This window comes from Durio zibethinus, chromosome 1 (genome assembly GCF_047325235.1).
Source record: "Durio zibethinus cultivar Kanyao isolate XHJ-2024 chromosome 1, ASM4732523v1, whole genome shotgun sequence".
Lineage (NCBI taxonomy): Eukaryota > Viridiplantae > Streptophyta > Magnoliopsida > Malvales > Malvaceae > Durio > Durio zibethinus.
Genome location: NC_143162.1, coordinates 6,292,900 through 6,308,664, shown reverse-complemented (window position 1 = coordinate 6,308,664; position 15,765 = coordinate 6,292,900). Strand labels below are relative to the sequence as shown.

Genomic DNA, 15,765 nt, shown 5'->3' with positions numbered 1-15,765 from the left:
CTAATGATTACAGGCCAGCTTCCGAAGTGGCGAAACCCTCCCCCTTTGCAATCCAATTTCATTGGTAATGATGATCATAGCTTGATCAACCCGAGTCAACGAGCAGTCATCAACTCAAAATCTGCAACTCCAAGTTCACAAATACTGACCCAAAAGAAATGTTCAACCAGTACCAACTTCTAATTATCAGAGCATGCTGGTTCACAGAAGAGATTCCATTGAGCACACTCAGAGCAATAATATTGTCAAAAAATATCAACTGAATCTGGATTTCTTGTAAACCCCTTCCTCAAAGGATTTTTTTCTCTCCTCCCCTCCCCCCCCCCCCCCCCCCCCCCCCATTTCCATTCTTAAACATCAGGACTCAGATGTTAGTTCTTAAGCTTTGATTAATTGCTAGAATATTAACCTTAGATGATACAATTATTTTAGTTTTTTCCTCTTTCTTAAAATCTGTAACTTTCCTTATAAATTATATTATTGTTTTTAAAATGATGTAATCTGAATAAAAAAAATTAAAAGTGATGGTTTTGAATTTTACATTTATTAAATTGATTTCTTGAATTAACTTAATTAAATTCAAATTTCATAAATTATAATTTTTCGTTAGTTTTACGGAGTCACAATCTGTTTGCTCTTAACCCACCATTGTAGTGTTACAATGTTGATTCTGTCCCCTTTTTCTTTTTTTTTTTTGTAGTGCACGCAATCGATTCGTTTTCTTTCCACTTCATTTAACTACCCCTTTTCTTTACGGGCCTTTATTTATATTTTTGGTCGAAAAAAAGTTAAAGAATTTGAGAATTATTTCAAATGTTTCAAATTTACAAATTATTTATCAAAATAAATAAATTTTTTTTTTAATTTAAATATCAAAATCCTAAACTTTAATCGCTTACGTTCATTTGTATTGATTTTACGGTTTTACGGGCTTTTATTTAACCAAGGGAACTAACAAAAATCACAGGATGCCTCACTAGGGTCCAAAATGTAGATTGCCTCTAGCCTCAGCCGCAACCATATTCAGATGACTTGCAGAGCACTTAGGTAGGAAGTTAATTTTATTCATATTTAATAAAAAATTTAAATTTTTTATTTAAATAAAAATAAAATAAAAATTACATTATAAATATAAAAATAAAAATAAATATAATTTTAAATTTTTATTAAATATGAGAATAAAAGCAAATAATATAATATTTATATTGTAATCGTATTTTATATATATTTAGTAATTAAATTTTTTATTAAATAATATAAATTATTATTTTAAATTAATTAGAATTAATATATTTTTATTAAAAAATATATATTAATATATATTTATAAAAAATTATTTAAATATATAAAATAAAAATTAAAAAAATTATTTTTATTTTTTTTAAAGTTAAAGGTACGAGATTACCTATAACCTATTAAACATTCAAAAAAATACAAATAAATTTAAATTTAAAATATTCATTAAATGTAATTAAAAAATAAATATAACATAAAAATGAATAATGCTCTATTCTATGTGTACCATATCCATCGATATTCCTATCGCTAGTGTCACAGACCAGGCACGAAGCTCGCAGCCCGTGACACTAGTAACCCTCTGTTTGATACCCGAAAGGCCGCCAATGTTCATATTCTTTTTTCGGACGACTCATCTATTTGACTGTAGAAACTACACAAAAATCCCTCTATGCTTCTCCTTGGTCCAAAATGTAGATTGCCTCTAGCCGCAGCCGCAACCATATTCAGAATTACTTGCATAGCAGCTCGTAACCCTCTCTTTGACACCCAAAAGGCCGCCAATGTTCACATTCTCATTTCCGACGACTCATCAAACGCGTTTCTTAATGCTTGTAAATTGTTCGACGAAGTGTCTGACTTAGATGTAGTCTCAGCTACTTCCATAATTGGAAGCTTCTCTAAGCAGCATCATCATATCGAAGCCATATATTTGTTTTCCAGGATGCTTTTTAACAATATTAGACCCACTGAGTTCACATTTGGGACTGTGATTCACTCTTCCACTTTGTTAAAAGACCTTAACATTGGCAAGCAACTTCATGCCTGTTCAATCAAAATGGGCCTCAATTCCAATGTTTTTGTGGGTAGTGCAAGTTTAGATCTTTATTCAAAGTTGAGTACAATAGAGGAAGCAAGAAGGGTGTTTGAAGATACCCATCAACCAAATGTTGTATCTTACACAACTTTGATATCTGGGTACTTGAAAAATGAGAGGTTTGATGATGCTTTACGGTTATTTAAAGTGATGCCTGAGAGAAATGTTGTTTCTTGGAATGCAGTGATTGGTGGGTTTAGCCAAACTGGTTGTAATGAAGAGGCCGTGAATCTTTTCATTCATATGTTGAGAGAAGGGGTGATGCCTAGTGAGTTCACTTTCCCTTGTGCTATTATTGCAGCTGCTAATATAGCTGCACTTGGAATGGGAAAAAGTTTTCATGCTTGTGCTTTTAAGCATCTGGGAAATCAGCTTAGTGTGTTTATTGGCAATGCTCTTATTAGTTTTTATGCCAAATGTGGAAGTATGGAAGATAGTCTCTTGGTTTTTAATAAACTTAATCAAAGGAATATTGTTTCTTGGAATGCTTTGATATGTGGTTATGCGCAGAATGGAAGAGGAAAGGAAGCCATTGAGTTATTTGAAAGGATGCTTGTAAGTTGTTTTAGACCTAATCATGTTACACTTCTTGGTTTATTATGGTCTTGCAATCATGCTGGTCTTGTTGCTGAGGGTTATTCATATTTCAATGAGGCAAGACTTAAAGAACCCAACTTGCTTAAACCAAAGCATTATGCTTGTATGGTGGATTTGCTCTCTCGGTCTGGGCGTTTCAAGGAAGCTGAGGAGTTTATTCACCATTTGCCTTTTGAACCAGGTATTGGTTTTTGGAAGGCATTGCTTGGAGGCTGCCAGATTCACTCAAATATGGAATTGGGGGAATTTGCAGCAAGAAAAATCATGGCATTGGATCCTGAGGATGTTTCATCATATATAATGCTGTCCAACGCACATTCTGCCGCTAGCAGATGGGAAATTGTGTCAACAGTGAGGAGAGAGATAAAAGAGAAACAGATGAGGAGAATTCCGGGCTGCAGTTGGATTGAAATCAGAAACAAAGTTCATGTTTTCCTGAATAAAGATTGCAAACACAGCCAGATGGATGAGATCTACACAGTCTTCAGGTTTTGTATCCAGCATTCACAGGAGAGTGAAGCTTCCAGCTTTCTAATGGAGTTTTATGTCTAGCTGGTAGAAAAAGAAGAACGGCGTTGGACTTCTATTATGCTACACTGCCTTTATTGCTAAAGGTCACACTTTTTTTTCCTGTGAATCTTCATTCAAGGACGAACTTATATCAAGAAAGACCGATGGGATAAATTAGACTTGGGAGATTCAGCAGAATATGAGACTAAGTACTGATTCGAACCTTGGGTAATTCTATTTCAAATTCAGTGCTCTTGTTAAAGAGGCTCTTCTCCATTTGTATTATCAAGCAATGAAAAAATACTGCTGTGAAAGGAAAGGAATCAAATAAATATACATCTTCTCCAGCCATTTTTAATTTCATGATATATAGTCTTTTGGTTTTACCAGATTTAAGTATATTTTTAACACCAGTAAAAATTTTAAATACATTTACATGTTCAAGAAAATTTAGATGTGCTACGCGGGCAGGACAGGGAGAGTAGTGAACACATTCTTTGGCTGCAGGTACTCAAAAAATATGTGGAAGCAGGTGCTGTTATTGTGCAACCTAAGGAGGGAAGTTGTAGGTTGGGAAGATGAGTTCCAATGGGCCATAAACAAGCTGCGAGAGAAGGCTCTGTTATCTATCATAATTAGACTTGCCTGGAGTGCATACATATAGTGGACATGGGCAGAAAGAAACAAACGAGTTTATAAGGCAGAGGAGCTTGAAAAGAATCAAATAGTAAAGCAGATAGAAGGAAGCAGCAGTTCGACTAAGGTTAATTGGTTCAAAGGGGCTTGTTCATGATCATGTAAATATAGAATCCTGTGAACGTTGGGGGCTAAGTAAAGAGAACTTAGAATAATGAACTGAAATAAGCTATACTTTTATCTTTGTAGTAGTTTATTACTTCTTGGATAATGAATACAACACTTATCCAAATATATATATATATATATATATGTATATATGATGTTACTAAAGAAGATTCATTGAATATGCTGAATTTATCGGAGAACCAGAAACTTAATTAGTTTTAATTTTATATCTTAGTATTTGTAATTTTTTTTATTTCTAAGATATGACCTTTTTATATTAAAAAATTTGGTAAATGCTTTCAAAGAAAGTAAACAAGTGGAAGTAAACGTTTGTCAATGTCTTAATTTCATGTTTAGATTATCCTAATCTTGTTTCCCACATCAAAAGCATCATACTTCTGGTATACAATAAGAAATGAAACATTTTTCGTACATAATGTGTACATTGATGATTTAAAAGATAATAAATGGCAACTTGAACCAAAATCCAATTCTAAATATTGGTTTCCTTTTCTTTATATTTGATGTTGTCAAGAAATCATTGATTATTAAATTAATAATCTAATCCTTTTTTACCAATAATTAAACGACTGTTCATCCTGTTTTTTTATTTCCAAGGAAATTTTTATCCTAATAAAGCAATAGGGAATGCACTATTCAATTTTTTTTCTTACCTAAATAGTAAAAATTAGTGCTATAAAACACGGCAAGGGATATTATTTATTTTTCTTGAAGAAATAATAAAATGAATGAAATCAATAAAAAAATAAAAATTAACCTTATGAATGGTTTTTTAAATTATATTGAAATGTTTAATGAGATATTTGAATTTTAAAATTTTTTAATGTAATATATAAATTATAAATTTATTAATTAATATGATACTTATTTTTAACGTGATTAGCTTCACATGTTGATTTGTAACGAATAAACAACCTTTCAAATAATATATTAATTAATAAATTTATAATTTAATTATTAATTAAAAATTTTAAAATTTAAATAATAATTAAATTTTTATTAAATATTTTAAAATTTAAATATCATATTAAATATTTCTATAAGAGATTATTATCTCAAAAAATTAACGTTGATAGGACCTATTAGTTTCACCGTTATTAATTTGGGCTTAAGCAGAAGCCCACTAACCTGAGAAGCCTCTCTTGTGGGGCCAACCCATTAACAGTAATATGGGCCCACTAATATACACGCGTCAAATAAACTCATCAATTAATTAGTCCCCTTAAAAAAAAAAAAGAGAAAACAAGAGGAAGCGGTCCCCACCTTAATCATAGTTAGAAAATCTATGGTTAACCAAACCTCTGATCCGGGTTAGATCCTCGCTCAGAATTAGCTCCTCAGATCTGTCTCCCCAAAAAGGAGATTAGGGTTTCAAAAATCTCCTAAATCGGTCAAATATCTCTTCGTTTTTTCGTATTCTAGCTTTCGTCAAACCAACGAATTCTTCAAAATTTTTTTTGCTGTTTGAATTTTTTTTTCTTTAGAGATTGAATTGAAAAATAGGGAAAGAAAAAATGGAGACGCAGAGGATAATTGAGTTTCCTCACAAGAATATGGATAAACGGCCCAGGAAAAGGCCCAGGTTAACGTGGGATATGCCCCCTCCTCTTCCTCCTCCTAAGGTAAAAAGAAACGATTTCTCTTTCTTTTTTCTCCTTTGTGTGAATTTGTTGAAAGTTTCAGATTTTTTTCTTATATGTTGAAGAATTACTCAGAATAATAGTGATTTTTTCGAGTTTTGCTTTGATGTGGTAATTTGACAAATTTCCCTAATTTCCCTCGAATTTTGTTTATTTACAAATTTTAAATAATTTTATGGAAAAACTTAACTGCAATGAGATGTCGTGATCACTGATCGATAATTATATTTCCTTTTATTTTTAATTTTTCATGTAAACAAATGATCTTTTGATTATAGGAATGAATTTTTTTTTATCTTGATATTTTATTTTGTGATTTTGGTTTCACAGGTTCTTCCGGCAATATATTGCGGTCAGGAATTCGGGAATGGAGGGATTTCTAACTTTTCATATCCTAATAATATGTTTTACAGGGGAATTCCTCGCAGTTGCTCTCCTCCTTGGAGACCTGATGATAAAGATGGCCATTATGTTTTTGCCGTTGGAGAAAACCTAACTCCTCGATGTAATTTCGTCTCTCTTATTGCAAAATTGACTATGATATATGTTTTGTATGTAGATTTGATAACACCCACTGGTTTAATTTGGTTTTTGGGCATTTAATATTAAACTTGTTTTGAATATCTTCGAATGAAATTACTTTGTCATGCCAAAGACCTTGAATATTCTTGCATCTTTTCCCCATTTACGTCATATTCAAATTTGTTCACTTATATTCTTTTATTCTTCATTTCTGCAGACAGGATTCTCAGTAAAATGGGTGAAGGTTAGTATTTTCTTTGAATCTAAGGAATTGCAATCTTGGGGGGTGTGGCTGCCATTAAATGAGAATTGTGATATTAATATTATAATCCGTGTAATATTTGGGATTGTTGTTTAACATGGATTGTGGTCCATTTAATGGTAATTTTGCAGGAACATTTGGCCAAGTCCTAGAATGTTTTGACAATGAAAAGCAAGAAGTCGTGGCCATAAAAATTGTTCGCTCCATAAACAAGTATCGTGAAGCTGCCATGATTGAAATTGACGTCCTTCAGAGACTTGCTAGGCATGATGTTGGTGGTGCTCGGTAAGAATGTCATCTTGTCTTTTATGTTTTCTTATTTATTGTAGAAATTGAAGTGATTATGGTATAAGTGGTTTCATTCCTTGCAGTTGTGTGCAAATACGGAATTGGTTTGACTATCGTAATCATATTTGTATTGTAAGTATTTATTGGTATTTGCTATTTGATTAATTTGAGGGGGCAATGCAAGCTCTTTCATTCTTAAATATTCTGTGAGTTAAAAAACTTGCGGATGAATTTAAATGGTTCAACAGGTATTTGAGAGGCTTGGACCTAGCTTATACGATTTTCTTCGCAAAAACAGCTACCGTTCATTTCCCATTGATCTTGTTCGGGAGCTTGGCAGACAAATTTTGGAGTCTGTAGCATGTGTGTGGATAATTCTTGCACTGTTTTTAATATGTATTTTATCTACTTGATACTCAAACCCCTTTTAGTATGAAGCAAGAGCTTTTGAATCATTTGTTAATTTATTGTCTACGTTTCCACTTGTTTCTTCAAACCCAACATAATTTTTGGTTAGACAAGCTGGGGATTAATGATGATAATGTATTTCATTACCCTAAAATAGATAAAAGTTTTGTTAGTTTTGCATTGAGTTAGCTTAGTTACTTTTATTTCAATTGTGCAGTTATGCATGATTTGCGGTTAATTCACACTGATTTGAAGCCAGAAAACATTCTCCTTGTTTCCTCTGAATATATCAAGGTGCCAGATTATAAGGTATCCCTTCATTTTTCTATTCCCTAGGCATGCTGTTTGGCTTTTGTGCTTGTAATTGGGGACTGCTTAATTTACAGTTTATGTACAATGAAACTGAGACATCTTTAAATTCTGATTGCTGATTTCTTGAAAAATGTCCTTTTGCATGTGCTCTAGTTTTTGTCATGGTCTACAAAAGATGGTTCCTATTTTAAGAATCTGCCAAAGTCAAGTGCAATAAAGCTGATTGATTTTGGGAGTACAACATTTGAACACCAGGATCACAGCTATGTGGTGTCAACTCGGCATTATCGTGCACCAGAAGTCATACTTGGTAATCATCATCTTCACCATCGATTGCATATTATGTGTAATTGTGTGCACATATGTGCATCTTGTTGACATTCTTCGTTATTTCTGCAGGTCTTGGATGGAACTATCCTTGTGACTTGTGGAGTGTGGGTTGCATACTGGTTGAACTTTGCTCTGTAAGTGAATCTTTGTATTCTCTTTCCACACCCTCCCTCAGGGAAAAAGGGGCACTTTACTTTCATTTGTATTCCTAGTATAAGTTACTGCCTTATTGGTCTCACTGAATGCTGGAGCAAAAAATAATTTTGTCGAAGAAAGAGGAAATGAGAAGCTTTTAGAAACCACTATTAGCTAGTTATTAGTTAATAAGATTACAGATGATTTAAGAAGCATGTCAAGAAGATAAACCTCATTTTATATGATGTAAGAAGCATGTCAAGAATATTTGCAGATGATAAATCCCATTTTACGGTTGCTAGAATGTGGTTTCATGTGTTCATTGATAGGAACCCAACTTAAAAGTTTCATGTTTGATTTGTCGGAATCTAGAACATGTTGTCTTTTGTTTCTAAAAAGGTGATTAGGGCCATAAATCTTGTACACTCTTCGTGAGCAGGGTGAGGCACTTTTCCAAACTCATGAAAACTTAGAGCATCTTGCCATGATGGAGAGGGTTTTAGGGCCATTACCGCAACATATGGTGCTCAGAGCTGAGTAAGGGTGACACTGTGTTGCTTGTTCTTGCTGTGAATATGTTGCAGAGGAAGTTCTTACATTGTGCCTGATATTGTTGCAGCCGCCGTGCTGAGAAATATTTTCAGAGGGGCACACGTCTCGATTGGCCCGATGGTGCAACTTCTAAAGAAAGCCTGAGGGCAGTTTGGAAATTGCCCCGGCTGCCGGTAAGTTGTCATTAATATGCTCTTCTTTATAACTTATTGGAAATTATCTTAACTCACCTGATATTGACAATAACCTTATTTCTAAAGTTGTTGATATAGCCTCCACATGTGGAACTTTGGGCAACATCACTACCTTTTTTGTTCCCTGACTTCTGCTCCTAAACCACCCTTCTTTCCTGATTGCTTTGGTTTTATGTGCTACAGAACTTAATAATGCAGCATGTGGATCATTCTGCTGGCGATTTGATTGATCTTTTGCAAGGACTACTACGTTATGATCCAGCTGAGAGACTTAAAGCTAGAGAAGCACTAAGACATCCATTTTTTACAAGAGATCATAGAAGGTTCGGCTACTCCTTGTAATTGGAGATTGGGATCTTTGTTAATAACCGTGCTTGAGCAACCTTGCATGGTGAGGCATTTGTTGACTGGCATTTTTTCTCTTTAAAGATATATTTGCAGGATCATATATATGTATAGTGTATACTCATTTCTTTTCTTGAACATGCAATTAGCATCTTTTTGTTTGTTTCCGGTTTCCTTTGTTTCTCAGAATGTTTATTAAATGGTGTTCCTCTTTGAATTGTATCCACCTGATAATTTTCCGGTTTGCGGTCTGATATTCAAGAAGAGCAGTAGAAAAGTTGTATTAAAAATTTTATCGATGCTTCTACATCTTATTCTTGCAAATTCTCTTCTTCTCGCCATCCGGGAGAGGCACTTTGATTCCTTATCTCTCTGTATAGGATTATCTCACTAAATTCTAAACTATCTAATCATAAACTTGTGGTGTAACCCACTAGTTGGGTTGCTCTGTACTCGAGAGATGAACTAATTAAGTACAGCTGAACAATGCTATGAATCTTGAATTCTTATGATCAACTTTATACCCATCTACCAACTGTTTGCTTACGGCCCTGTTTGGATTCGGCTGCACATCTGCTGCTGCGGTGGAATTCAGCTCTTTTTTGGGTTAATTGTATTGTGGGGTACAGCTAAATAGTGCAATTGCTCCCGGTTATTCTCAGGTGGAGACGGGTTTAAAGAACAACTGGATCTTAAGACGAAAAAATAAAAAATTTCTCACCAATACTATATACAATATTTAATTTTACCATCATTATGACTTTCAAACAGCAAAACTTTATCTATCAACCTACTATTTAATTTCATCTAATTTTACCGAATCTAGTCTTGCCGTCTACCAAATAAACCTTTGATTCAAAGTATGCCTGTCAATATTGTAAACGTGAACAAACAGCAAAACGCTGTTTTTCTTTTTGTTCTAAAGTAACAACAAAACCTTGGGTTGTGGTTTCTAGCTGTAATTGCACCAACAAAAGTATTTTAGTCAGTAATGCTGTAGCTAAACTAATATTTTAAACAGCACATAAAAAATTAGACAAAACGTAATAATTGTTAGAATCCTTTATTAATATATAAATTCCGAAGATGGTGAAAGCTGTCGCTGCTATCATGTGAAGTAGAAGATGATCAAAGAGTCGGCCCGACACGATCGTAGAGGCTAAAAGCATTGATCGCATGGGATTCTTCAATTTGTACCATCTGCCTGCGCTTATGGTTTCCTTACAACTTCAATGTGCAGAAACGACAATTGAAACGGCAAACTTCATTGAATCTTGGTGGATGTTTGGCCAAATTTTTTAAGTTCTGAGGCATATGGCTCAAAATGTAGAATTGTCGCTACTGATGATAGAATAGATACACTTAGGCGTCAGGAAGGGGTCAGCAATTTTAACCGGCAAACCCCAAATCAATCATTGATATGAAGTATCTTGAATACTTGGAGAGCTCAAATTATATAATGAACCAAATCATAGCTTATACCATAAGACTTGTCAATTAATATGACAATCTTTAACAAAATTTTCTGGATCATTATCTCTTTATTTCTTATCCCATTTTTAGTCGCAAATAATAACACTAAATTGGTATTATTCTAATAGTTTAGGGATAAATGAGAGATTGTAAATATTAAAAATCTATATTTCAAACTTGTAAGATGTAGCTTCTTATAAATAACTCTATAAATAAATTAAATTAAATTAAATTTTTTATGCAACTTTAAACCATTTCACTATCATATAAATGTGGAGTAGAATTAATGACTGGTAAGCTAATTAAAATATAAGATTGTTAACTGAAAAGTTAGTAGAGATAGGAGAGGTAATTATTATGAGAGAAATTAATGTTATGTCTTCGAGAAATTAAGTGGGTAGGGAAAAAAGCTAAAGAGATAAAAATATGGGGCTCTAAACTTTGATACTTGGGAGGGAAAGGAGTAGAAATGAAGTGAGGATAATTGCAAATAAGAATTTTAAGGATAATGTGATTGAGGTTAAAAGAAAGGGAGACAAAATTTTATATGTTAAACTTATATTAGGAGAGGAAATTGTTAACGTTATCAGTGCTTACTCCTGGTAAATAGGTTTGGATCAAGCAAAAAAAAACTTTGGAAAATTTTAGACAAGATGGTGCGAGCCATACTAAACATTGAAAATTTGTTTATTGGAAAAGACATGAATGATCATGTAGGTAAGGATTGTAGTGACTTTCAGAAAGTGCATGGAAGATGTGATTTTGGAGAAAGAAACAATACTAGGAATAATATTTTAGAGTTTGTTACTATATTTGACTTAACTATATTAAGCATGTGTTTTAAGAAAAGAGAACTATATTTGGTGACTTTTAGAAGTAGGTTAAACGCTAATCAAATTGATTTCTTTTTTACAAGAAAATAGGATAGACGTAACTGTAAGGATTGCACGATTATATCAAGTGAAAGTGTGACAACATAATATAGATTAATAGTTCTAGATATCTTTCACTTTCATGAGTCGAAGAGGATACGTCAGAGTTATGAACCATATATTAAATGGTAGAACTTGAAAAGAGACAAAATATTAGATTTTAGTGATAGACTAATAAAAAAGATTGATAGGAAGCCTGATGAGAATGTAGATGTAATGTGAAAAAATATTTCTAACAAAATTCAAAAGGTTGCTAAAGAGATACTTAGTGAATCTAAGAGTCGTGCATAATTAAGAAAGAAATCTTGGTGGTGGAATAAGGATGTGAAAATGACAATTAAAGTTAAATGGGAGTATTATAGGAATTTAATGAATAATAATGATGAGTGGAGTTATTTGAACTATAAAATAAGTAAAGAGAAGCCAAAAGTGTTATTCGAAATTCAAATACTAGAATCCATGAGAAATTATATAAAATCTAGAGATAAAAGATGGAGAAAAAGAGTTGTTCAAAATTATTAAAATGAGAGATTAGAAGAGTAGGGATCTTAATGGTGTAAAATGCATCAAAGGCAATGACGAAAGAGTTTTAGTGAAGGATGAGGAGATTGAAAAGAAATAAAGAGATTATTTTGATAATTTCTTTAATGGTAATTTTTAGCATGATATAAGTGAGCTTAATATACCTTTCAAGGATATAAATTATGTGTTTAAATAGAATATTAAAAGGTATGAAGTTAAAAAGACTTTAAGAATGATGAAAGTAAATAAAGTTGTAGGACTATATGGAATTTCGATTGAAGTTTGAAAATGCTTGGATGAAATAAGAATAGGATGGTTAACTAATCTTTTCAACCAAATTTGGTGTACTCAAAAGATGTTATAAGATGGACGAAAAGTATTTTAGTGCCATTATACAAGAATAAATGTGATATACAAAATTATTCAAATTATTAAGGAATAAAGCTTATAAGTTATACTATGAAACTTTGGGAGAAAGTAATTGAATGTAGGTTGTGACATGAGATCATTATTTTCGAAAACCAATTTAGGTTTATGCCAAGATGCTCCATAACAGAGATAATTCATCTATTAAGGCTTTTATTTAAAGGTTTTTAGGCGAGATAGAAAGATCTATATATGGCATTTATCAACTTGAAAAAAAATATATGATAGAGTTTCCTTAAAGGTGTTTTGGTGGGTCTTAATGACGAAATGAGTTCCTTTAAAGTATATTAACATAGTTAAAAATATGTATAAAAGAGTTGCAACAAATGTGAAAAGGCTTGGGGGCATAATTGATAACTTTCTTATTATCTTAAGATTACATTAAGGCTCAATGTTAAATTTATTTCTTTTTACATTAGATATAGAGAAACTCACTGGACATATCCAAGATATGTGTCATGGTGTATATTATTTGTCAATAATATAGTTTTAGTTGTTGAAACTAGTGATAATCTTAATACGAAATTAGAATTATGAAAGTATACACTAGAGTCTCGAAGCTCAAGTTGAGTAGAACTATAATTGAATATATGGAATGTAAGTTTAGAAATCATAAGGAAATGAGTACTAGTGTGATTAAGTTGGATGGTAAGTGATAGTACTAAAGAGTAGTCATTTTCGATATTTAGGATCAATTATTTAGAGCGATACTAAAATAAAAAAGATTGTAAATTAGACGAACATGATAATTGAGATGACGAAGTGTGTCAGGTGTGTTATACGATTGTAATATGACTTTAAAGTTAAAGGTGAAGTTATATAAAATAATTGTAAGACCTGCTCGTTATATGGAATTGAATATTAGGTCGTTAAGAAACAACATGAGAAGAAAATAATAGTAGCTAAGATAAAAATAATTAGATAGATGTATGGTAAGACTACAAAAGATAAAATTAGAAAAGGAAGAAATTCAAGAAAAATTAGAGGTAGTTCAAATTAATGAAAAGATGAGAGTTGACCATTTGAAATAGTTTGAATATGTGAAACGTAAGTTTATTTATACATCAATTATGAGAAATAAGCTTTTAGATTTATTAAAGACCAAAATTTTTAGAAATAAATCATGAAAAACATAGATGCAAGTAATAAAATTTTATGAGTATTAACAAAGTAGATGAAAAAATTATTTTGAATAAAAATAAGTGACGTAAAAAAATTTAAAATTATGACCTAACATGATTTTTTTTTTTTTTTGGCTTTTCATATAATTGAGTCTAAAATTAGGAGATATAAAATTTAGTTTACTATTGTTATATAAATGTAGAATAAAGGATTATTTCAAATATTATTGGTCAAATTTTTAAATTTTATAAATGAAATTGATCACTTTTTAATTTTATAAAAAAAAAATTCTAAGTTTCACATATAATGTATTAAACTTTTTGATACGGCTAGGACTTGATCTTAGGATAACAAAAGGCCAGGAGATGGACCCCATAAAACCGCACCTAGGAGATGGACTCCTTAACGCCCCCACCGTCTTCCCTCATTGTCCTAAGAAGTAGATAAACCACTAAACACAGAACTTCATAAACGCCCTGTTCAATTATAAATCAAAAGAAAACAACATGGCAAGTGACAACCGCGGTGTACGAAAGCCTGCCCCTTTATTTTCCAACTATAGCAAATGGATAAAAAAGTGTGTCGTGCCTCACGAATTTTTCATGGCATATTGTAAGGAGGGTAACAGTGTAAGTAAATTAAAATTTTATTTGTTTCACATAAAATAATTTTAAAAAAGTGATTTTTGAAAAATATTGATGTTTTTTAAATTAAAAGAGATTTTTTTATTGTTTGATTGAGTTAATAAAAAATATTTTTTGTTATTTGATTATTTTTTAAAAAATTTATTTTTTCAAATAATATTAATATAATTATTAAAATATTAAAAGTTGTTTATTATTAAAGTATATTAAAAGTATTTATTACTAAAATTATTAATATTAAAAAATAATTATATTTTGATAATAATATTTAATATTAAAATACTTAAAATAAAATTATTTATTATTTATTATATTATTTATTAATATATTATAATATTATTAATCATATTTATTAAAATACTATTTATTAATATATTATATTAATAGTATATTATGTATTAATAATATATTATTATAATATTAATTAATTAATATAATAATATTTATGAATAAATTATAATATTATTTATTAATGTAATATTATTTATAGGTAAAATTATATTAAAAAATATTAATATATAGTTTTACTCATAAATACTTTTTTTTTCAAAAAATATCTTATATTTTTTTTAATTTATGAGATAATTTTTTAAAAAATAAATTTTTTATTAATCAATAAATTATTTTTTATTGATTAATTAATTTTTTATTAAATAAATATTTAAAAATGCATATATTATTTTTTAAAATTTATTTCTCGCGAATCAGACAGAATGTAAATGTCACCGGATTCAATCGCGACTCATGTGAGGATAAATACATACGGTAGTTTCACGTGTCATTTTTTGTTTAAAGTGCGGGACCCTGGTAATGGGTGCTGCCGTTCCAGATTGTGGACAGCACGAGGTGTAACCTGCCCTAGCACACCTAAATGTAGAAGGTTGGGGTCCCACGTGTCACGTGGAGAGTGGCGTAGTGGCCATGTAAGAACAAATGAGGGCTGCTGATAGAATCTCCTCTAATCTCCTCTCCACCAATCATAGACATCGTCCCACGTGGGATTTTGGACCCCACCAACAACCTATGTCACCATTCATCAGATAAAAAAAAAAAAAAACTTTGTTTTTTAATTAATTAAAAGTAAATAGAAAGAATGATATTTGAATTTTGAAAATGGAAATATCACATTGATGCTCACATTGTTGAAAGTTGCTATTTGTTGATTTTCAAATTTGTAATCTCCTAAAATTTTGGTTTTTCATCAATTGAATTATTAAATATCATTTATCATTATAAATATTTTTTTATATTGATAGTTATATAAAATTTAAAATTAATAAGTATTTTTTTAAAAAAATATTAAATATATTGATAATAAAATATTCTAATTTCACAAACAAAATTAAAATGAAAATATATATTTTATCTATTTTAAAAAATTAATTTAAAAAAATTAAGATATTTATCATTATTTTATTCTTGTTTATAAAATTAAAAAAATTTATTATCAATATATCAAATAATTTTTTTTAAATATGAAAAATAATTTAATATTTTATTGAAAATTCATCAATACTTTTTTATTTAATCGTGGATTAATTATCATCATTTTATTATTATTTAATGATATCCCATTGTTATTATAAAAAATAATAATATCCCATTGATCACCC

The 15,765-nt window shown here is 30.6% G+C and overlaps 2 protein-coding genes across 3 annotated transcripts; both read left to right on the top strand.

Moving 5' to 3' along the window:
- Nucleotides 1-1,519: 1,519 nt before the first annotated feature.
- Nucleotides 1,520-4,210, top strand: LOC111311908 (Pentatricopeptide repeat (PPR) superfamily protein). Its single transcript, XM_089761327.1, has 2 exons — nucleotides 1,520-3,448; nucleotides 3,728-4,210. Exon 1 carries the CDS (start codon nucleotides 1,688-1,690, stop codon nucleotides 3,260-3,262), a length of 1,575 nt encoding a protein of 524 aa, XP_089617453.1. The 5' UTR covers nucleotides 1,520-1,687; the 3' UTR covers nucleotides 3,263-3,448; nucleotides 3,728-4,210.
- Nucleotides 4,211-5,283: 1,073 nt separating this feature from the next.
- Nucleotides 5,284-9,340, top strand: LOC111311909 (serine/threonine-protein kinase AFC1-like). Of its 2 annotated transcripts, none has more exons than XM_022911746.2 (12): nucleotides 5,284-5,667; nucleotides 6,016-6,190; nucleotides 6,425-6,451; nucleotides 6,601-6,754; nucleotides 6,841-6,889; nucleotides 7,006-7,120; nucleotides 7,383-7,474; nucleotides 7,631-7,787; nucleotides 7,877-7,941; nucleotides 8,382-8,479; nucleotides 8,562-8,667; nucleotides 8,872-9,340. In XM_022911746.2, the coding sequence occupies exons 1-12, from the start codon at nucleotides 5,560-5,562 to the stop codon at nucleotides 9,028-9,030; spliced, it is 1,305 nt and encodes a 434-aa protein (XP_022767481.2). In that variant the 5' UTR covers nucleotides 5,284-5,559; the 3' UTR covers nucleotides 9,031-9,340. The 2 variants fall into 2 exon arrangements, with proteins under 2 accessions (XP_022767481.2, XP_022767480.2); XM_022911745.2 differs by having other exon boundaries at nucleotides 7,006-7,153.
- Nucleotides 9,341-15,765: the final 6,425 nt, after the last annotated feature.